This window comes from Balaenoptera ricei, chromosome 2 (genome assembly GCF_028023285.1).
Source record: "Balaenoptera ricei isolate mBalRic1 chromosome 2, mBalRic1.hap2, whole genome shotgun sequence".
Lineage (NCBI taxonomy): Eukaryota > Metazoa > Chordata > Mammalia > Artiodactyla > Balaenopteridae > Balaenoptera > Balaenoptera ricei.
In genome coordinates, this window is record NC_082640.1 from 32,127,900 (window position 1) to 32,152,167 (window position 24,268).

Below are 24,268 nucleotides of genomic sequence, written 5' to 3' on the forward strand. Positions count from 1 at the left end.
TGACTGACTTTTTGAAAACTCAAATTATATGGAACTGTTGTTTTCCAGTAAGAATATAAAATAGCAAGAGGGTTATTAAAGAAAAACTTTATCAATATTTTTCTTCATTCTAACTACTAGAAATCTGAAATGAGAATTTGACTTTTTTGGAAAAATACTAGTTAAAGATACTATAAAATATGTAAAATGTGCAGCATCTATGAAATTATTTGCTATATAATTTTTTCTCTTTATGAGTAGTAAAATGGATATCTTTGTTTTTATAGATAGGTTAAAAGATTTAGAAGGAAATAATAACTCCTTTATTGAAAAGGATATATAAGCAAAGATCACAGAGGATAAACACAGCAATGTGACTTACAACCATCTCACTAATTATACTCCTCAAGTCTCAACATTCTCCTTAAACTTTATTTTGAATTTTAATATAATACATTCCCAACCTTATATTAATCACTTATTAATAATTTTATTATAATTTTTCCATATCTGTGCTTTATATAATATCGATAATACGTACTGCTTAGAGTCAAAAGCCCTGATACGATTAAACAGCATACAAATCAAACACACCTGTAATGGCATTGGATTATCCGTAATAAAGGAAATTCTGAAGTTACTGCATATCAGTTTTCCCCACAAATCGTATTGACTTGTGTCCGATGCGATGCATTTTCTCACAAAATTGACTTCATTTACGACAATTTCTCCTTTACAAAAAGAAACATATCATTGTGTGAGCTACAACCACACCATAAAATGTCAACAGTCGCTGTGTGACCTAGAAGGAAGATTTCATGATGACGATAAGAAGAAACACTGAACCAGGACCTCACATCGGTAACAGTCACAATGGGGCATCGCACTCCATTTGTAAGACACAGAAGCTGAAGCACAAAGAGCTTAAGGGTCTGAGATGGTTCAACCAGAAGGGCTGAGCTGGAGTCTGCATTCTTTACTATGCCATGCTGTCTCTCATTTATTTACCGAAAGGTGCCCTGGAGAAGAAATAAGCTGCACTGTCTCTTTCAGAGTATTACTTGATGGGATATTTGTATTTTATTAACATGTGACTTGATCTCCCAAACTGATATCTTCGATTCCTTCCTAAGACCGTTCAGTATGAGAAACAGTGCAGTATTAACCTCAAAATTAATAATGCAATCTATTTATTTTAAAATATATTCCATAAAGACAAATTAAATTTCCCTCTGCGCTCACATTATAACTTAGTTGACAATAAAACTTTAAAATATAGTTTTAGAGTTAAAAGGGAAGACTAAAGAAATAAATATAAGAAACTAAAACAAAAGTTTTAATGTTCTTTGAAGAGAATAATTTTCTGCAATTGATTTAAAGCTTGGTCATCATTAATCCTTAATTTCAAGTTCTAAAATGCAACCAGACCCAGGGACGTTTTTAAGTAATCATTCTCTAGGGTCCATGGTAGAAGAGTTAGGGTACTGAGCTACTTTGCCTATTTCTGCCAGTAGAAACACCTCTAACAGTGATGGACAGAACCGTTGCTGACAAGCCCCAAACACCCACCAATTCACAGAGCGCAACTAGAGTCTCAAAACAATCCTCTCTCTTAAATGTTATAATAAATTTGAACTGCAAAAATAACTTTTATTCAAAGTTCTTAAATGCACAAGATGAGTTTTAAGAACAGAACCCTAACATTTACTTGAGGATTAAATTCAAACGTGCTCATGTCAAATTCTCGGCTCAGACCAATGGAGTGATTGTCTCTCTTCTGCAGACAAGCCTCCTCCACGTGGCCTCCCGCCCTCCTCCCCACCCCCTGCACCCTGAGCCCCACCGCTGTCCTCATCCTCCCTCTCCAGCCACACTGGCCTTTTAGTCCCTCTCAGGGGCCGGACTGCAAAGATCCATGGGGTCTTCGCACATGCTGTGCCCATTTCCTGGAATATGCTTTCCTTCTGCCTCAGCCCAATCGCTTTCTCAGGAATGCCTTGAAAACTCTCCGTGCCTAGATTAACTCCCTCAATCACAGCATCATTTACCTGTAATTCCCAGCATTGACCACAGCTGCAGTTATGCATACTCTACATATTTCAAAATCATTGGGCTTCCCTGGTGGCGCAGTGGTTGAGAATCTGCCTGCCAATGCAGGGGACACGGGTTCGAGCCCTGGTCTGGGAAGATCCCACATGCCGCGGAGCAACTGGGCCCGTGAGCCACAGCTACTGAGCCTGCGCATCTGGAGCCTGTGCTCCGCAACAAGAGAGGCCGTGACAGTGAGAGGCCCGCGCACCGCGATGAAGAGTGGCCCCCGCTCGCCGCAACTAGAGAAAGCCCTCGCACAGAAACGAAGACCCAACACAGCCAAAAGTAAAAATAAATTAAAAAAAAAAAAATCATTGCCTGTCTCACCCTCAGGATCACATGCCCCATGAGGGTAGAAAACGGACTGGTCTTTCTCTGATGCTGACATTTTAGTTGCAAGGCAAAGGCTCAGCATGGGGCAGGGGCCTGGTCAATGAGTGCTGAACACCCGAGTGAATGAACCAATTCACTGCTCCGGGTTCACCTGACCAGCACCACCAATGGAGCAGGAGTGGTTCCAGACAGACAGACACCAGTGATGTAACACGGCCACGCACCAAGAGGGTCAGGAGATAAGTTCTGGAGGGTAAATGCACATGAAGTCAGAAAACTGTCCCAGAGCCACCCCTGCTCGCCTACCACACGCACAGAGAGCTGCAAAATCTACCAGTGGAAAGGAAGAGATGGAGGGCTTGTGGGACAGGACATGCGGCCACACTAGTGCCGTCAGCCAACCGTGTTTATAATGCACGTGCTCGGGCAGCACTTCTCCACCAACCCGACTCTCTTACCAAGGGCACAATGTAACATATCCAGTCCACAAAGGCAGCGAGAATGCGACAAAGATAAAAGGAGGAGAAGGCATTTAATGGGTCCAGGGCTTGGCCAACCCAGATGCAGTCCCCTGGTTTTTGTAAATAAAGCTTTACTGAAACCTATCCATGCTTATTCATTTGTGTACTGTCTATGACTGCTTCCACGGGACAAAGGCAGAGCTAAGTACTTGCAACCAGAGACCTCACGGCCTGAAAAGTCTCAAACATTTACTGTCTTGGACTTCACAGGAAAAGCTTGCCCAGCTCTGTGCTAGAGATGGTCACTTAAGTGACAACTCTTAACATTATGTGAAACAAGCCTTGGAAGAAGCGCTCAGGCACATCCTGTCAGAGGAAAGGCACTTTCCACCTGCAATGGTACGGTGCCCTCAGAGCTCGGGAGGCCTGCTCAGCAGCACTGAGGAACCACAACCTTTCCCCAGCATGTGTCTGCCACAGTCAGGTCAAAAGATTCCTTTCTCACCAATGAGCCGCAGCACTCAGCAGAAGTGAAGCTGGAAATCCAGGCCTAACTGCTCTGCTCCCCATTCTCCATCATAAAAAAGCAAAATTAAGCACAAATCTGTGAATGAACTCTGTGGGGCTAGATTAGAGTCTGAGACATTGGTATAAACTCAGGTATATCTTAATATATACAAAGATGGAGAGGTAAAGAAACAAAGGGAGGTGTGTGTATACATGGCTTAGTGTGCACGTGTTTATTTTCTACTCTGTCTCCTGAGAACGCCTCCAGTAACAAACCACATTCAGCACTCAGATCTTGGTATTTAAATACCATTCTCCAAAAAAAGGAACCAGGACTCACTGCAGAAATGTTTGACTCCAGGGCTGGGGCAGAGGAAAGACATATTGAATCTGGAGCTTCTGATAGTTCCAGAATGCCAGAAAGTAGGGAAGGGAAAAAGAGAGGGGGGAATGGGGGTGGGGGAGAGAGAGAGAGACAGAGAGAGAGAGACAGAGAGAGAGAGAAGGAGAACATTTCAAAAGGATAGAGGAGCCAAGATGAAAGAATTCATCATCCATCAGTAAAGACGGAGAAACTGTCACAGGCTGGAGACTAGGGAGACATGGTGTCCTGGCAGGGGCGCTAAAATAATGGCCATTAGTGAAAAAACTAGGGAAATGTCAATAAAACTTGCAGCTTAGTTAACAGTACTGTTAGTTTCTTAGTTCAGCTAAATTTATCGAGGTTATAAGATATAAACATTAGGGGAAGCTGGGTGAAGAGTATGTGTTAACTATCTGTACCCTTTTACAAATCCAAGTTTATTTAAAAATAAAACTACTAAAGAAAAGAAAATGGACAAGAAATATATGAAACAACAACAACAACAGTAAAATAGGGACCCACTGGGCTATGGTCTTTGAAGGAAAACTGTTACATAGCTTTCTGAGTGGAGAGTGGAAATGAGCCTGTGGGATAGAAGAAGTAGAGTGGGATGGAGGGAAAGAAGAAAAGGAGGGCACTTCCGGGGAGATGCTGAACTGGGACTTCTTATTATCATAAGCATGTAATAAAATAAGTGCCAAGTTAACCTGGCTTGAGTTTTAGTTGATGACACTAAATTTTGTTCACATGGAACCACTCCATAAAATACGTGGATCATGCAGCATGGCTCTCTGCTCACAGAACAATTTTCTGCTCATACTTTATAAAAAAAGAGGGAACCCTGGGTAGGAACTGTCCTCAGCTACTGCCAGGCACGAACTGCAGTCCTGTGGGCCAGGAAACCACCTCACAGGTGGGAGAGAAACAGGGGATTCAGAGTGCCTCTTCCCAGAGGGGACAGATGCAGAAACAGAAGAGCGACCAGACGGTTCTTGCTACATTTTAAATTAGTGACCTTGAGGAGGAAACTTAGAACTGAAGCTTCAAAGCTCCCAGAGACTGTCCTCCTGGGCTTTTCCGGCAGGAGGGCGGTGTGCTGCCAGCCACGTGGGAGGACCCTCAGCACCGGGCACTTGCCAGCACACCACGGGCAGGAAGCGACGGGGGCCGCACGAAAGAAAAAGCAGGAAGCGAGCTTCAGTGCAGGGTATGCAAAAAGCACCAGAGAAAAAACTGTCTAAACTAGAAGATGATGGGCCAAGACGTTCTACTATAACCTGGGAAGGAATCAACAAATCATCAAAGTTTGTTTTCTCAAGACCCTTTCATCTGTAAAGATAAATAAGAAAGGAAATATAATTAAAATTAATAAGTCTCCAAATGGTATAGCTAGGGAAGTTTTTAACTCCCTGAGAACCAAAAATTATGCCACAGTATCTTTCATAATACCTTACACATTTAGAAAATCAATACATGTTTGATGAATTAAAATAATTTTTCCCATAAATTTTAGCTTGAAAAATAGTTTAAGACAAAGCCTCACTGTACACAGTAGCTAATTAACCTACGGAATGTGCAGAGGCCCAAGGCATAGCTCAGTCTGTGGCTTTACATTCAGTGAGTGACCATCCCAGACAGCCTGGGACTGAGGACTCCTGGCGTGCAGGACTTCCAACATTAAAGCCAGGGTAGTCCAAGTGTCACCTGAGCTGCAGAGAAATTCAGGAATTAAAGTGGCCTAACAGTTGCTAAGGGAAGCTGAAACTCTGTACAAGATGAGCACAAGACATCTGAGGCCGCTCCTGGTACTCACAGGGTCACGCACGATACAAAAAAGCACGGAATCAAGTACCACGTCCAGTAAGAGTTACCCGTGATGGGGGCTGGAGGAAGGTCAGCAGTGCAGACCTCAGGAAGAGACCAGAGGAAAATCTTGAAGGCAGATGAGGGTTAAGACAGAGAGAACACATGATCACAATAACAAAGGCCTGAATAAGGAAAAAGGCATCTGGGTCTCAGTGAAGCAGATATCAACATTGGGAAACAGTGCAGAGGTCAGCAAGGTGAGTGTCAGCAAACTACAGAGGTTACAGACTTTGGATTTTATTTTTGGTTTAAGCAGGATTTTCCTTAAGGGGGTTCAAGAAGAGTTTCTGAGCAGGAGCTGCAAGGTCAGGAGTAAGGAGGTGACCTGAGGTCCTGTAACAGGCGCCGGAGGAATGGACGGCTCCAAACCCTCAGAAGAAGGTTGTCCAGGTGAGGCACAGACCCAATGCTAAGACACGGCAGTTGGTTACACCGTTCACGGTTCCAAGGAGCAGTTACAAGGCCTTCTGTCTTTCAAAAGCAGGGTATCTAAGAATTAAAATACTACGAAATTCAGTCTACAAGGATCTCTAAAGCCTATCTACAAAAAACCAAACCAAAACAAAAAACACCTGAAAGAGACAGTCTGCTTTAGGGGATTCACAATCTAGTTGAGGAAATAAGACGTACACTGAGGCAGAGGACAGTAGTACATAAATGGTCCAAACAGTGAACATGTTAAAAAAAAAAATGCAATAAACAAGACAGCTGCCCAACAATGCCTATTTTCATTTTCCGGATGGCCCTAGGTCGTATCCTTTTCTGATCTGATTACAAAAGACTCGGACAATCAGCGCATTCATTATCGATCTACTAGTTAATCTCCTAATGGAAGTGCTGCTGGCACTGCAGATGGAAGAGGGAGGGCCGAGCTGACCCCCGCCTGTGCACAGAGGCTGAGTCTTAGGCGGGCACCACCGGGCAGAGCACAAGTCCTCTCCCGACCACCAGGCCCTCCCCAAATGCGGCTCAGGTGCCCTTCCTCTGAGCCTGCACAACCTCGGCTCTCTTCCACTGAAGCACTTGCCAGTGAACTGAGACTCAGGGCAGGAGCCCTCTTCTTCGGCTGCTCCCCCTCTACCAAGCAGTACGGAACGAGCAGTCAGTACCCACTCAACCATCAACTCAGGCCGTGGCCACAGCACTTCAGGCCGTCCCCCTCCCACCCCACAGATCCCTAAAAAGATCACGTCCCAGGGACCTCCCTGGTGGTCCACTGGGTAAGACTCCGCGCTCCCAATGCAGGGGACCCGGGTTCAGTCCCTGGTCGGGGAACTAGATCCCGTGTACATGTCGCAATGAAGATCCCGGGTGCCGCAACTGAGACCCAGTGCAGCCAAAATAAATAAATAAATATTAAAAAAAAAAAAAATCATGTCCCGGAGAGCGAAAGCCCACCGAGCCCCACTCGCTGCAAATCTCATCCCCTCACAATAAAGCCGTTGGCATTCCACCAGCCTCCGCTCAGCTCAGCCAGAGACAGGAAGTCCACTGACTCCCGAGACATTCCATTTTCTGGCAGCTGAAATCGTTTGAAAGTTGCTTGTCAAGCTGGGTCAAATCTGTCTGCTATGGAAAGGGCAGAGCCGAGGACAGAGCTCTTTCTACCTCACCTAGAGCACTCCCTCTAGGACGACATCCAACCCACCCGCTATCCAATCCCAGAGCATAAATGTGGACCCTGGTGTCAGCACAGTCAGGCAGGCCCTGCTGCTTAGTGGTTAAAGGCACAGCCTGGGAGTCGGGCTCCTAATCCTGGCTCTGCCCTTGCTGGCTGGGCAACACTGGGCAAGTTACTTAACCTCTATGACTTGTATAGTTTTCTCACCTGTCAAAGGAAGATAAATTGGTACCTTCCTGACAGGGCTGTCATGAGGAGTAACCTGTAAGCTATATCATATATTAGTTAAGGATCTTAGTTGAAAGTGTCAGAAACATGCCCGGAACTAGCCTGGCAAAAAGAAAAATTCTGTGGCTCTGGTGTCAGCTGGACTTCAAGGAAAATGGGACCATCAGAACTCTCCCTCGGTGTTCTGCCGCTCTCAACACGTGACGTCATTCTTTTGGACAAGTTTGCTGGTGCTTCAGCCACGGACAGCGCTACGGAAAAGGATCTCTTTCCTCAGTACCAATCTGAAAACATCCAGAGGCAAACCTGTGCTCACGCTAGCAGTCTGGGGGTGGGTTATCATCTTTGCTGGCCACACGAGAACCCCGGGCTGGGTGGAGATGGGGAAGGAGAATTTGTCAGAAGAGAGAGGGTGCATTTTTCAGAAGATGGTGGAAAGACTCCAGGCAGATAAAATAACTGATGTTCTCTGTGTGAGTGTTCATTAAATTGTACCTATAATATTACAATAATTTCATGGAGTGATTTCCAGTTCAGATTCCACAAATCAGGTATACTACAAAAATAATTCAGGGAACCGACACAAGAGCTCACTTAAAAACTTTTTTAAAGTCACAGCTACTAATAGAAGAACATATCTACACCAAAGAAGCTGGAAGGACATAATCTCAGAATTTAAAGCAAATCAATTTAGCTTTATGGAAAAAAGCTGCATTTTTCTTAATTTTCTCAATTTGACCAAGGGCTGATAAAAACTTTATCCAGATCTGATGCCAGCCAGGCCATGACTAGAATCTGGGAACCACTGGTCCAGGTCACAGTCTTCTGCCTTGTCCACAGGCAGCATGGAGCTTGCCCCAGCCCTGCTGCGATTCAAGCCCACTCCTCCTCCAGCACCTTCCCAGCTAGCATGAAGCCAGGAACCCAGGAGGTACTCACAGGCTCAGTGAATGGATCCACCAGCCCAGCAGCTACCCAAATAGACACAAGCTTAGTGTGGCAACACCTGCTCTCACAAATATATGCTAGAATACACACACACACACACACACACATACACAGTTTAAAATTCATACTCTCCCTCTTTTCAAAAGGATTGGGGTGATTTTACACACACAACACAATCGTTAAAGAATGAGATTCAGGTAATGACGGGAAGATGAAGAGAAAGCCTAGGCAAAGGCCAGGTGCTTTGACAGAGTGCTGTATTTCAGTTCTAGGCTCAGGTACAATTTCTTGAGAAGTGTGGCTTTGGGAGAGAGCAAGACGCATGGCATAAAGTAAGAGTCTTCCCCTTCCTCCTAAACCTGAGAGTTGGTCTGTTTGTCTGCGTATGTGCGCACGCACGCATGGCTACGGGAACAATTTAAGCAGGTGGTCTGAGGGGTCCTTTCACTGTCATTCACTCAACCAACATCTCGATGCACTATGCTGGACATTGGGTACCACAAAACTGAATTAGATACAATCTCCATCTCAAGGAGTTTCATGAACCAGGCAAGCTGAATATTACTAACATAAACCACAATCTAAATTAAATTCCTAGTCAATTTCTTCTGTTTTCTTTGTTTAATAAAAGCTGAAGATCATTTTAAATTCAGCCTTGTTAAGTTCAACAGAGCACTTGGTAACTGCAAATAAACAATTGATTTTGTGTTTCAATTTTCATCTGCTTATTGAATTAAAAGTTCAAACTTTGGGCAACTGAAGTAGGATATCCTTGAACCCAAGGCATTTTGCCAAAGCATAACATCCAACACTATACCTCTGAACAATTACTTCCTTGTTTCGCGTGTCTGTGCAAAGCCGCAGGTGACTTGGCCAAGTTTTCTCTTGGTTTCTGACTATAATGAAGGCCAGAACTATATTATGAAGCCCTCTTAGGCAAAGCCCTAGCGCAGCCCAGGTCTTATAGATCACCAATGCTTCAGTTACTCTCCACTTGTCTTCCAGATTTCCCAGGCTGAAAAGGGAGCAACAGAGGTTCTAGCGGGAGTTGGTGAGGTTAGAGGTGAAGCAGGGCACAGAGACCATGACGGGGTGGGGGGGAGGGGGTCAGACAGAAAGAACGGCAAGATCGTGGGAAGACCAGGATGGGAAGGTAAGAACAGAAGGGGTGGGGAAGGAGGGCAAAGACACACTAATTTAGCATTGACTAAATGTTCTGTGAGGAATAGGTTAGGTGCAAACAGAATGCTGGGTGCCAAAGCCATCACGTATGCACACACGGAGCCAATGAAGAAAAGCTACCACGGGTCAGGGGATCCAGACTTAGCTATGATTTCTAAGACAAGTAAACCACTGACAGTCAGGAAATGGGTTTACAACTTCCCCAGAAAACGCTGACATTTTAACAGAAACGTAAGTTTTTAGTTAATTCTATAGAACAGATAATCCCTCAATGTAAAGTTCTTCAAGCTTAGTGATATTTAGTAACTATTTCACAAGCAAAGCTTAAATATAGAAGTTAACTAAAGAAAATCAAGCACTATCATTTGTAGCTAAGACCATGTGATTTATTAGTGTCAAATCAAATCAAATATCAGAAGGGGAGAATCAAAGAACAGGGCCTGTTCAGGGTAAAAGGACCCAAAGTTCAATAGCTCACAGGCACTCATTCAGGAAGAGCACTGTTTGCCACAGGGTTGTTTAAATGCCTGGAGTGACTAAGACCAAAACAGAGCACACACACGGAGCAAAGGTTACTTATTAATTCTATTGTTCACTTTGAGGACAAGTACAAAGGATATTTAGTACACACTGTTTGGCTAAAAAGCATTAACAAAATAAAGGGAAAATATTTATAACTAACTCCCCAAATAAAGTTTAAAACAATTTTAAGAGTTAACATCTATAATAGGGAACCATAGGTTTATGTTTTAAATTTGTTTGTTCCTACTTAATATTTAAAATTTTAAAGCACAAAATTTTAAGTTACCCTATTTGTTCAATTACTACCTATAGAGTTCTAATCATTTTATCAGATTTAGCATTAAGTAACAACTGCGATTTTAAAATGTTGATAATAGCCACACAAACTGGTATTTGATTATATTTCATGTTTAAAACAGGCTTTCCTGGCTACTTTCCCCAAAAATCAGATTAAACAACTGACTTCCTAGCTGTTATATAATTATTATACAACTCAAAATACCAATCAAATAAATGCATTATGCACTTTAAAACTAATCTCCGATTTACCATCAATTCCTACCTCTACCTCTAAGGTCTTCTGACGTCAATTTTGTTCTAAACCAGTGGTTCTCCACAGGAGGAAAATTTTGCCCCTAGGGTTCCCCCCACCCCCTAACAAAAGGGTTTGTCAATGTCTGGAGACATTCTGGTTCCCACAAGTAGGAGGTAGAGGAGGTGGTGCTCCTGGCATCTAATGGGTAGAGGCCAGGAATGCTGCTAAACATCCTACAATGCACAGGACAGCCCTACAACAAAGAGTTACCAGGCCCAAAACGTCTATAGTGTCTCTGTTGGGAAACCCTATTCTAAATTGAAACAAGATTTGCAAACACAGCTGACACCTTCAAAAAACAATTGCCAAGTAAGTAATTCAAAGTTCACTAAGCTTTGTTATTGGTATAGAGACCCAGACATAATAAAAGTTGCTTTTTAGACTACTGAAATGTGATCTGATTATTAACCATGAATGCATGAAATTGCAGATGGACAAGAAGGACAAAAAGTCCTTTCACCACCTAAGCAATTCATGATCGCTTTAAAAAAGAACATTTCAGTAGACGAAAAGGAAATAAGGTAGTGGTATTCTTGAGTTTTCTACGATGCTTCAGTTTTCAAGGACAAACACCAATTAATCATTACTTTTTGTTGCTGTCCTTTAGTTCTAACCAATCTTTTTTTTTTTTTTTTTTCCATCCTCAGTCGTTAGATTTTTAACTGGCTAAAGTTTAAAGTAAATGAGGAAAGTTAACCACATGGTACTAGCTGGTAGAATAATCTTAGGCCAAAACACATTACTAAAGTATCTGTTAGAACACTCATGTTTACCTGGCAAAAGAACGGGCTCCAGTTTTTTAATCTTCGGTTCTGAATTAATCTTATCGTCAGTCTGAAATACATTAGCAAAACAAATCAAAATCAAAACTTTTTTCCCGCCTGAGAGATGAAAGCAAATTTTATTTTCTAGGTGATGACACAGGCGACAGACACGTATCCCCCCCACTTAAATTCTTACACATTTTTACCGAACTCTTGTAAGGATCTGCTCGTGATGGAATTGAGAGTCTGGCCAAAAAAATACTACAACCGTCTGTGCCGCTTCCAGGTGTTCACATTTACGACAGGTAGGTAACCCCTTCCACTAGGTGCCCACAGGCGATGCGATCCTGCCGGCGGTCACGGCGGGGACCGTCGCCAGGCGAAGGGCTAAATAAATCCCAACTCCGATCGCTCCCTGGAGTCCCGTCTCGGAGCCGAGAACGGCTGCGGCGGAGTTTTGCAAGTTTCCACTGAGCCGGCGAGGCTCCCGGGAAGGCGGCTTCCCCGCGCCGGGGTCCGGGGGACGGGGGACGGGGCAGTCTCCTGGGCCTGCCCGCGCGCGGCTCCCCGGAAACGCGAGGAGAGGGCGCCGCGGAGAGACGGCTGTTTACCTGGGGCGGCGGCAGGAGGTAGGACCTGAACGTGGGTCTGGGCGGCTTGAGCGAGAACATGGTGCCGCCGCCTGCTCGGCTCGGCCCGTCCCGGTCGGGGCCCGGGATCCGCCTCCCGACGCCCGCTGGCTGAGAGCTCCCCGTGCGGCCGCCCGGGCTCGGTCTGCGGCCAGCCGGGCCGGGCGGGCTGACGGGCGTGGACACGCCTGAGCGCCCGCCCGAGCGGGGAGGAGCCCGGGCCCATCCCCGGAAAGGGCCCGGCGTCCCGCCCCGCCCCGCCCCGAGAGACGGCGCGCGCAGGCCGGCGGCCGGCCGCTACCGGCCTCTAGGCCGCGCAGGAGTCGGAACGCGAGGCTGGCGCCTTGCGCCGCTGCCCGGCCCTCAGCGAGAGCGCCGGGGGGGAGCGGGGCGCGGGAGCCATCTTGAAAGGCCGGTCCGGGCGGGGGGTGGGAGCACTGCTATGGCGGCCGGCAGGGTCCACAACGGCCCGCGGGGACGTACGGCGGCCCGCGGGGGCCACAGGAGCCGCGGGAGGCGGCCCGAGGGGGTCACAGCGGCCAGCAGGGACCTACGGCGGCCGGCGGGGGTCATAGAGATCGCGGGAGGCGGCCCCGGCTTTTGCTCAAGCTTCCGTGCCGACTGCCCCGCGGTCCCCCTGTCCCCGGGACACCCCCCCTTGACGCTGCTCGCTAGTCCTCCAGCTCGCGCGACCAGTGTTGTTTTCCTTCTTCGGGAGGAGCCCGGGGCGGGGGAAGGGGACCCTGGAGCCCTGGGCTCAGCCGGTCACGCTGTCTGCGGCCAGCGTGTGAGGGACGGGCACCGGGAAGGCGGCCCGGGGCAGCCGGCAGTGACTGGGATCAGACGGTCAGCGCGGTGCCTTCAAGGTCGACACTGGGGGAGATTTTTGTCTGTGCGGGAAGCTTTGAGACTGGGGTGTCCTGCTGCTGAATTCCACGGGGTGCTGAGGCTATTGACGGAGGACGTTGCCAGGCAACCCGGACTCCTCCATTTACTTTAACTTCTACCCTCTTTATTAAACTTTAATGTGGATAAAGATATTAAGCAAGTTACCTTCCTTTCTCTTCGTGCCTATCCTCACGTGTAAAAAGACCAGTGAGCAGATAAATGATCAAAAGCCCAGCAAGAGTCAGGCCTTAGCGGTGTGGACCGAATAGGCTATGGACCGAATAATCTGCCCGTTAATTGCAAAGAACCGGCGAATTTCAGCATATCAAGCGCAGGGCATTTCTGAACTCTTCAGCATGTTTCCGAACTGGAGCAGCCTTTGGTAAGGGGCTAGTGATGTTTCATTTTGGTAAATCTATTAGTTGAGACTAGATTTTTCTTATGCTTTGAAGAATAAATCCCTAATCCAGCATATTATAATTAATGTCACAGGGAAGCTCCAATGTGGCCATATGAATCACAATCATACTGACAAGTGTTGCTAATGAAAACACTAAAAAATTTAAACAAAGATTCAAAAGTTACGGTTTTTGGAAAATAATTTATCCTGGATCCAGAACCCCACTGATCTTTCTGGTTAACTTGTTTGAGTGCCATATGATTCCATTTTGACCGGGAACCACAATCATACTTTAAAATGTTAAGCCCATTGAGTTATAGATGCTAAAGATAGTGTTGTGCACATACATTTAACACCTTTTTATGAATAGTCCGTGTTTTCTCTACATTAAATGGATTAAAAAAAAACAAACCAAACTCATAGAAAAAGATCAGATTTGTGGTTACCAGAGGCAGGGCGTGGGAGGAGGGGGAATTGGAGGAAGGTGGTCAAAAGGTGCAAATTTCCAGTTAGGCGATAAGTAAGTACTAGGGATGTAATGTACAACATGATAAATATGATTAACACTGCTGTCTGTTATATACGAAAGTTAAGAGAGTAAATCCTAAGCGTTTTTTTTTTCTTTCTCTTTTTATTGTATTTGCATGAGCTGATGAATGCCAGCTAAATTTATTGCGGTAATCATTCCACAATATATGCAAGTCAAACCATTAGACTACACCTTAAGCTGTATTTATACAGTGATGTATGTCAATTACATCTCAATAAAACTAGACAAAATGTATTTTTTTTCCACAAATATTCTTCAAGGAATATGTGGATCTTTATACTGAAACGACTTACTATAATTTGCCTTTTGCCATACAGGTTTTCTTAGGATCTACAACTGTAATAAGTGACCATACAGTCGAAAAGTGGAAAAACTCTGATTTCCAGATTTGTCCTGACTTACCCTGAATTTTAGGGCCTTTTCAGATATCTAATTGTATCAGTCTGCTTGGGTTGCCATAAGAAGATACCACAAACTAGGTGGCTTAAATAATGGAAATTTATTTCTCACAGTTCTGGAGGCTGGGAAGTCCAAGGTCAAGTATAGGCAAGATGGAATTCTGGTGCGAGCTCTCTGCCTGGCTTGCAGACAGTGGAGAGAGCTGAGGGTGGGGGGTTGGTGGTGGATGGGTGCAGGGTATTAGAGAGAGTGCACTCTGGTGTTTCTTCTTACAGAGGCATTAATCCTGTTGGATTAGGACCCCACCATTTATGAACTCATTTAATTAATTACCTCCTAAAAGCCCTACCTCCAAATACAGTCACATTGGGGGTCAGGGCTTCAACGTCTGAATTTTGGGAAAATAAATACAGTTCCTAGCACTAGTACTGATCTCCTTGATACTCTGTACATTCGAAATAGCTGACTGTCTCCTTCTTTGGTTCTGATGTCACTATTTTGTCCCTTTTTTTTCTGACTCTGTTTCCAGTATTGGTTCTTCTATCATGGGGGATAGTGGCATTCCATACAGATCACCTCCTTTTCCCTGTGAAGAGGAAAAAAGAGCTAACATTTCTTGAATATCTATTAGGTGCTAGGTAATTAATATATTCATTCAGTCAGGGACCAAATTTGTATTGATTGCTAACTCTGTGCTAAAAACCTCTGTGCTTGGGTCACTAAGAAGACAAAGTTTCTACTTTCCTGACACTTTCACTCTGGGTGGAAGGATATAAAAAATTAATATATAACAAGTGCCATGAGGAAAAACAAATGGGAAGAAGATGAAGGTTTTGTTTTTCAGTGGGAGATGGGGTGTGGTCAGGGAAGGCCTTTCTAATAAGATGACATTTGAGCAGAGACAGAAGGGAGTGAGGGAGCAAGCCAGGTGGAGATCAGGAAGAAGAGGGTTAGCGGTGCAAATGCCCTGAGGTGCAAACCTGCCTGGTGTGTTCAGAGCAGCCTAATCTAGTGGAAGAAGAGGTCAGAGAAAAAGAAGCCAGATCACATAGGGCCTGAAAATTGAGAAGCTTCTGCAACATTTTGAGCTGAGAATGATGTGATCTGACGTCTAAAAATAATCACTCCCCCTGCTGTAGAGGTACAGCGTGGTAGAAGCAGTGAGACTGAAATGGAGCAGGATCCTATGGTCCTTCTCCCTGCCCCCCATGCCCTCAGCCTGCCTTTTGTCTGCAGGAAAACTTCAGTCAAAGAACAAATTCAATCAGAGAAGTGAGAAAATGCAGAAGCAAAGGAAAACAATCAAACAGGACAAAATAGTAATAGTTTAGTCATTAAGCAAAGTCAAGGACCTTTAGTTCCTCCTCAAGGGCTATGGATAATATTCTGAGCCATATCCTGTGAGCTGTCTTATAGCTACTGAAACCCACACCAGGTGGAAGAAGTTAACTACATGATGACCAGGCTGTAGCCATGACATAAGCTGCCACAATTCTGAGAGCTGCCCTCAGAGAAATGGGAACAAACCGACCCTGGAACTAAAGATTAACTGTACTGAAAGCCATCAAGATGACACTGATCAGACCACCCCATGACCAGTTTCAAGATGACTGTCAGAGCTGCCTGTGCTGTTTCTACATGTAGTCGCCTCCTTCGGCTTTTATAGCTCTCACCCCCCCAGTGCGGGGGGGTCGGCCTTTGAACAGGAGTCTGCCCTCTCCCCCACCCCCTGGTTGCTGGCCTCTGAAATCAAGCAAACTTTCACCAACTTGCCCCCTTATTAGCTTTAGAGCAACGAGCAGCCAGACCCTACATTCAGTAACAAGACTAGTTGGGGGCTATCAGAAGAGTCCAGATAAAAGAAGGTGATGGTGGTAGCAGTGGGAGAGGTAGTGTACAGTGGTTAAGTATCATGTCTACAAAACTATACCATTGCCTGAGTATATGGTCCTGGAAGATGACTATTAAGTCATTTAAAAAATCTGTTTCTTGAGGGGGAATTCTGGGAAGAGGACAACAGCAGCATAATTATTCAGTCTCCCCATGAAAATAGACAAAGGAACTATAAAGCAAAACCAGAGGCCCATGGACAACATTAACCACAAATCTAAATGGAATGGTATCCCTATGATTTCCAAACTATAGGCAAGTAGGAGCAAACCATAGTACTTACAAGACCTTTGTTATATCAGCAAAGGGAATCATTGAGGCATCTGAAGAATCCCCAAATAGCCAGAAGGTATTTACTGGCCCAGCCAGTCAAGTTGAGAAGAGCAGGTGAAGTAGAAAGTGGTGTTTGAGAGTGTAAGGGCTCCTGGTGAGCTCTGAGGGGTGGAACAATATTGCTGTAGGAACTCTTGAAACTGACCTACCACGGCTTCCTTCAAGGAAAGGGACCCACACTGAGGACAAACTGCTTGGCATGGGAACAAAATTGAGCCAAGGAGAGACAAAGGAAAGAGAGGGTCCAGGTAAAGATGGAGGACCAGGAAATCTCTGAAAGTAAGCTGACTTTACAAAATTTTAATGCTAGACTGTAAAAATAAAAAAGGTTCTCTTGGGACTTCCCTGGTGGTCCAGTGGTTAAGACTCCAAGCTCCCAATGTAGGGGGCATGGGTTCGATCCCTGGTTGGGGAGCTAAGATCCTGCATGCCGCATGGCGCAGCCAAAAAAAAAAAAAAGGTTCTCTGCAAAGTTAGAAAAACTATCCTGACAACTGCCTCCTTCAAAAAGTTTGAGAAAACCAATTTCACATAAAAATAACCAAGGGAAAGTATGGAAGTCAAATCCCATAGAAAACTATTGTAATGAAAAAGAGAAGAACTGAATAGCACTCCTGTAGACAGTAAAAGCACATCAGAAAAACATGCCCTCAATGCAGATCAAAACCAACGCCCAGCATTTCAAAGAGCTAAAAGACACAAAGAAAATGATAGGAGACATGAATGAATTATGCAAATCAGAATTAGGAATATTTGGAATTAAATGAACAAATTCAGAAGAGAATTAGAAATAAGAGAAAGAATTATTTCAGAAATGAAGACTAAACCAAAAGAAACCCAAGGGTGAATAAACACAATTTGTTATGCCTTAAGAGAAGCAGAAGATAAAAAGGAGAAAAAATTTTCAAAAATCAATAAAGAGAAATTTAAAAAGATTAGTGAGAAAGTGGCAAATATTGAGGATAAGCGAAGGAGATCCAGCCCTTGAAGAAATAATAAGAGCCTTTGTGGAAAAAGCAGGGGAGGAGATAAGGAGACAGAAGAGATACTGCAAACTATATTCAAGAGAACTTCCTTGAAATTAAAAAAAAAAAAGCTTCGAAACTATGCATTGAGAGAACACACTGCATGTGAGACTGTCAATCCAGAATTACCAACACTAAGACATATTCTTGTAAAACTATTGGAGTTTAAAGAAAAAATAATGAAAATTTCTTTGGGTATCTAGACAAAAAGAACAAATGACTTCTAGGCGAAAAAAAATTAGATTATCATCAGACCTTTTGGAAACAATCCTTTATGTCAGAAGAAAATGGAGTAACAGGAATTCCCTGGCGGTCCAGTGGTAAGGGCTCGCCACTCTCACTGCCAGGGGCCTGAGTTCGATCCTTAGTTGGGGAGCTAAGATCCCACAAGCCATGCAGCGTGGCCGGAAAAAAAAAAAAAAAAGAAAATGGAGTAACATATTTAAGGTACTCGAGGAAAGAAAATGTAAAAGGATAATAATTGCAATGGATTGAAACATATCACATGTTTAAATTCATGCGATCATAATGGTGTGTATATATATATATATATATATATTTAAAAATCTCTCAGTCACCTTTGGAAGATGATAAAAGCGAATTCATTATCTTGAAAACTGGCAAATAAATGGGAAAAGTCAATCATTATTCCTGCTGTGCAGTATGAACTATACCACTGTGTAATCAAATAGTAAGTGAAAGGAATCATCTCTTTATAAAGTATTCTAAATAATAAAAGAAAAAGAAATAATAGGATTCGAGTATTACAATTTTCAACCTCTTATGAATGAAGGGATCCAGATATTGAGTATGAACAGCTACTGACATCACAAAAAGAGAGGCAAGTAGACATAGATGTGCCTCATGATGAAAGAAGCAACAACACCCAAGTAGCCTTGCCATCAGGATCGAACCTAAGCCTGAACAAGCCTCTGAATTCTCCTGCCAACTTGCAGGCAGAGTGGAACACATCTAACTGCATATGACTGTTCAACCAGTAAAATTTAGGCTGTGGGAAGCTTTGCAAGTCAAATGACCCACGTTCTTCAACAGATGAACTATAAGAAGGAGAAAGGGATAGAAGGGGAATCAGCAAATTAAAAAACAAAAAAGAGGGATGCTTAACTATAGTGCTAAGGAACATTCAGGTGATAAAGCTATAATGAAATGCAAGTGTGGGGCTTTTAAAGCATGTCTGCAAAATTTTCAACATGCCTCCCAAATATGACCCTCTTCCTTGAGTCTGGGCTGGCCTTACTGACTCACCTGTGACCAAGACAATGCAGTGGAAGCGAGGTCATAAAAAACAATATCTCCTTTTTGTTCACTGGGACATTCACTTTTGGAACCCTGAACTGATTCCTATGAGGCTGCCATACTGTGAGGAAGCCCAGGGTGCACGGAAAGGCGATGCACAGGCGCTCTGGTGGATGGACTCTAGCTGAGATTTAGATCCCCGCAGACAGCCAGGATCAACTCCCAGACCTGTGAGGGAAGGTGTTTCTGGATGATTCCAGCCTCCAGACACTGTGTCTTCCCAGCTCAAACACCGTGGAGCAGAGACACTGATGTGCTGTAGCCAGTTTGTACTGGCTCACAGCAGCAAATTGTTAGCATTTTTCCCCAAACCCACATTCAGTGATGTCACACGAGTAGCTTGATGTTGGCCAGGGTAGGAATAGTTACACCATGGAAATCAGCAGACACTACAAATCAGGGGCATTCCTGCTATGCCTTGTCTGAATTCCTGACCCACAGGATCCATGAGCATAATAAAATAGGTGTTTCAAGCCACCCAGTTTTGGAGTCATTGTTTTACAGCAAGGAAGTGGTTACTATAAAAGGAGAGTGGTTGTTTTTGTGGGGAGGAAGGTGGTTGACACAGGAACTTTTGGAACTTCTGGGGTGGGTGGCAAATTCTATGAAAACGGGTAGTGGTTATAAAGGATGTCCATCTGACAATAATTAAGACATACATTTGTTTTGTGTGATTTTCAGTATCTTTTATAATAAAAATTATCTTTAAAATTGTCTGATTTTTTATGTAGGAGATAGTAAGACAATAATTTCATTTCTCTTTATTTCCAATTTATATCCAGTAAAATGCATTTTTGATATGGAATAACTATATGACAACATTAACGTTTAATTTTTAAATTTTGAAACCTAAATTATGGAAACCTGTAGAAGCCTCGTGGTGATGCAGTTGTATGTACAGAAAGTAGGCAATCATACATTCTCAAAGGAGAGAGTCACTTATAATGAGGTCTTTTGATAGTTCAATTCTTAATTCCCCTTGATAGAAATTTAAAAATGAGTTTTTTAACTTTATATCAAATATCACATCATAACTCATTTATGAGTGTGACAGAGTTTATGGGATATAAGAATAAAAGTCCTCTTATGTTTCTTATTAGGTTTTACATAGAACAGAAATATAATTCTAATTTACTAAGACAGTTCTATGCGAAATGATTTTTTAATAATTTTTATTTTTTTATTGAAGTATAGTTGGCTTACATTTCAGATGAACAGCAAAGTGATTCGGTTATACATATATACATCTATTTTTTTCAGATTCTTTTCCATTATAGGTTATTACAAGATATTAAGTATGGTTCCCTGTGCTATACAGTAAGTCTTTGTTGTTTATTTTATATACAGTAGTGCGTATCTCTTAATCCCAAATTCCAAATTTATCCCTCCAGCCCCTTTGGCTTCCATAAGTTTGTTTTCAGTGTCTGTGAGTCTATTTCTGTTTTGTAAATAAGTTCATTTGTATCATTTTTTTAGATTCTACATATAAGTGATATCATATGGTATTTGTCTTTGTCTGTCTAACTTACTTCACTTAGTATGATAATCTCTAGGTCTATCCATGTTGCTGAAAATGGCATTATTTCATTCTTTTTTATGGCTGAGTAATATTCCATTGTATAAATATACCACATCTTCTTTATCCATTTGTCTATCGATGGACATTTAGGTTACGTCCATGTCTTGGCTATTGTAAATAGTGCTGTTATGAACACTGGGGTGCGTGTATCTTTTCGAATTATGGTTTTCTCTGGATATATGCCCAGGAAGGAATCTCCATACTGTTCTCCATAGTGGCTGCACCATTTTATATTCCCACCAACAGTCTATGCTAAGTGCTTTGAACATGTGCAGTGTTTCTATTTTAATGTATTAGATACTGCTAGATTTGATCAGATTGGATATTAGTTCTTAATATTCAGTTTCCCATATTTAGCAAAATTGGAATGACATTGGAATAATAGCAATATAATAACAAGCAGTCTGGCTTAGTGCCCTGCATAATAGGCCCTTAATATTTGAGTCGAACGGAGTTGGTAGAGCACATAAATAGCTATATTGTATGATTCAGGGTGTGCAAGAAAAGTCCCTGCCATAGGTTCTGAAATTTCACCATTAGAATGTACACATTCTGGGTCTGTAAGATAAATACCTTAAGGAAAAAAAACCACATCCCTTTCAGCCAACACTTCTACAGGAGACTCAGTGAGACTTCTGGGAATAAACTCAGGCCCCACACCTGAGGCAAGGTGGGAGTGACCTAGAAAATGGGTCTGTGTAATGAGCTGACAGGTGGAGAATTCCAAACAAAAGCTTTGCCTTCTTCAGATCTGCTCTCTCGAGCTGTCAGAGGTTCTCCAGATTGTTCTGAGAAACCTTTTTTTAGGTTGTGGCGAAGGGCTGCAAGTTTTCTTGGCACCCAAAGCAGAGATTTAGGAATGAGGTCAAATGGAATGGGTTTATCCTTGGGTCAAATAACACAGGTAGCAGGATTGATTAAATAGTCTCGAATCAAGCTCAGTTCAGGGATTCTCATCTGGCTATTAAACTCTCAAGTCTCCTGAGGTCTCTGATTAGTACCTTTGGCATAACTGCAGTGAATTAATCTCTCTCTCTCTCTCTCTCTCCTCCCCCTGCCCCTTGCCAGTTTATGGCGATGCTGTGTCTTTGAACTTACAAGTTGAAGTACACCTTGTGTTTTCAGCCATGAATCATCTTTGTAGTTCTTGAGAATTCCCACCTTGAACACGTATGTATCCTTTAGGTTTTAGCCACATCTTTACTTGTGTAAAGTAAATGTCTACCATTGTGTAGACAGAAGTACAATTAATTTGTGTTTGCCATCAAGGACTAGATGACAACAGGAAAATTCATATGGGATACTTTATTTTTACACACTAACAAAACTCTTGGTCACCCTACCCTATTACAGTGTGACCTTTGATATAATCGTGGCCTTTTTTTTCCATCGTGTAATTTTAAAACATAAAGCATTAAACCATAAAATAAAAAGAAACCCATAAAGAACATATCATGTTTACTTCCTCTTTCCAATTCTCACTTCTTGCACCTCATAGTTATATTGTTCTTTTCCCCCACCCCTCCTTTTTTTTTTCATGTTTGCTTTGTCTTTGATTTCCCTTTCTTACATAGTTGCTTACTCCCTTAAGTAATCTACTGGTGGCACCCAAAGGCATTTCTTTGGCTATTTGGTTGCCCCCAGAAATAAAGAGATCGTAGGATCCTGTATACTGATGAAGCAGTTTATCATGACTGGAGCATTATCACTTTCATCGATCCTACTCCAACTAAAAAAACTAAGTTTACTAACATACGCTAACAAAACATTACTTTAAGTTTAGTGCATTACATTTTAAATTGCAATGCACTAAAATTAAACTCTAAATTTTAAATAAGTCCAAATTGTCAAACGTTTCTAATGAAAATGATTTCAGAAATGGATGATGTTTAGATGACCAAGATGGGACTCATCAGTTGTTCTGATTTAAAAATCAAAGAAACAAAACTCATTAGCATTCAGTTTCTGAGGAATTTTTCTCTCGCTTAACTTTCAGGTCTTCCGCTGTAATTCTGGACACAACTGCTAAGTTACTTACACTGCTGGCGTGTCCAGATCTGTCTAAGGTGCCCTGAATGGCTTTAGCATGCCTAGGATGGCCGTGTAAACTTTGTGACCTTAAAGATGGGAATCCCAAAGTTTGGTGTGTTTTCACAGACAGTAAGTTTTCCTTGTCAGTTCTGTCAGTAACAGCTAGTGACAAACAGGCCATCTGAGGGCCTGTTTCAGAAACACAGTTTTCATCTTTGGTGTCTGTGAAATGCCCCTGATGCTCGGCCTGCACTGCCGTTTCAGACCCAAAGGAAGGGATATCCATGCTCCGAGAACGCATAATCTTTTGAACTTGATACCTCCATTCTGTGGTCCATTGCTGAACCGTGGAGGGGCATGTTTGGTCCCCAACTGCACTCGACTTGTTAACCCCGCCGACCAGCTTTCTTCCCCGGGAATATACAAAGCTTCTGGACTTCATTGCTTTACAAGCACTGAATGTCTCATCAGGGTAATAACGGGTCACTTTTGTTTCTTGCAGGGGATAAGAAATGGTGCCTTCTATCTTCGTTGTTTCCACTGTTAGCTGAGTGCTTTGAAAATCCGACTTGTTCTGTCCGTGCATAACATCTGTTTGACTGAAACTTGGGGAGCTCGTTTCTCCTCTCTTAGAGTCTGCCTGCCTTTCATCATCTTCAGCTGAAATCCCAACATCTGGACCTAATTTCGGCTCTGAGGTGCTCTTCACGTTGTCTGATGCAAGTCGATCGCCGTCTGGGGATGCTGGCGTGCTCGTGCTGGGTGGCAGGCGAAGGCTGCCCCGACGCTCTGGGACCAGGTGCGTTCTTTGGTCCTTCTCTTCCTTCACACGGAAGGAACCGACTTTTTTCCTGAACCCCGTCCCTGGTGGCATGCAGAGGGAAGTATCCTCATACAACAACCCCTCCCCGTTGAAAAGATACCTGTACATGCTGTAGCCATCGGTACTGTTGATGCTGCTTTGCCTTAGAAGGTACGTTGCATCGCATTCAGAAGAAGCCCGGGACCGGGTCTGCATCAGGTCGGACTTGTCCATTCCTGCGAGGTTTTCCAGCGCATTCACCATTCTGCTAGATAGTTCTTCCAGTTGGGAAAGGCGAAGGTCAACAGTCTGTAGGGAAGTTTTCATAAAGTTTTCTCTTTCGTTGATTTCTTCCAACCTCATGGACATATTTTCAACTCTGGCGGATACAAAGGGATAGGTTTATTACACTGAGATAAACTAAGGATTAAAACCAAAAATATAATGTTATTGTTGCTGTATGATTTTGCAGGCTTTTGGGAATCATGGGCTGCTTGGGGCATTTTTTTAAAATTTTATTTATTTATGGGCATATTTTTAAACTTCACACTCTCCTAATATAACTACTGAAAATTACAGTGAGGAGCATCAGAAAATAATAGAAATATGGTTAACGCATATGGTGCTATTTACCGTTCATTGCTCTAAATGCCTTATGTATTCAACAATACGTACTCACCGAGGTCCTATTCTAGGCTTGTTTAACTCTCACAACAGCCCTATGAAGAAGGCACTATTATCACCATCCCCATTTTACAGATGAGGAAATCAAGTCATGGAGAGGGGTAAGTAATTTGCCTATGGACGCACAGCTGGCAAACAGTATGGCACCAGCATGGATGGGCACCAGCTCTGGTCTCTCACCTGGTACATCACATTGCCTCTGATGATAAAGGGAGACACTAGCACTTAGGTTTTTGAGTTTTGAGTATAGCTGTCAGCAATGAATGGTTATCATGAGAAA

At 43.2% G+C, this 24,268-nt stretch overlaps 2 protein-coding genes and 1 long non-coding RNA gene across 5 annotated transcripts in view; 1 reads left to right on the forward strand and 2 right to left on the reverse strand.

Moving 5' to 3' along the window:
• The window catches only part of MTMR10 (myotubularin related protein 10), a 44,920-nt gene extending 32,554 nt beyond the window's left edge, over positions 1–12,366 (reverse strand). Inside the window, exons 1-3 of the mRNA XM_059912296.1 lie at positions 12,073–12,366; positions 11,471–11,531; positions 574–710 (exon numbers count right to left, since the gene is read on the reverse strand). Coding sequence (XP_059768279.1) covers positions 574–710; positions 11,471–11,531; positions 12,073–12,132 — 258 coding nt within the window. The 5' untranslated portion in view covers positions 12,133–12,366. The remainder of the gene's footprint in view (positions 1–573; positions 711–11,470; positions 11,532–12,072) is intronic.
• A 161-nt stretch (positions 12,367–12,527) lies between these two features.
• On the forward strand, positions 12,528–23,922 carry LOC132359056 (uncharacterized). Of its 3 annotated transcripts, XR_009500718.1 has the most exons (4): positions 12,528–13,360; positions 21,540–21,641; positions 22,468–22,631; positions 23,005–23,922. It is a non-coding gene; the product is annotated as an uncharacterized LOC132359056 (long non-coding RNA). The 3 variants fall into 3 exon arrangements; XR_009500717.1 differs by lacking the exon at positions 22,468–22,631; XR_009500716.1 differs by lacking the exons at positions 21,540–21,641; positions 22,468–22,631.
• The window catches only part of TRPM1 (transient receptor potential cation channel subfamily M member 1), a 70,590-nt gene continuing 68,744 nt past the window's right edge, over positions 22,423–24,268 (reverse strand). Inside the window, exon 25 of the mRNA XM_059912295.1 lies at positions 22,423–23,683. Coding sequence (XP_059768278.1) covers positions 22,423–23,683 — 1,261 coding nt within the window. The remainder of the gene's footprint in view (positions 23,684–24,268) is intronic.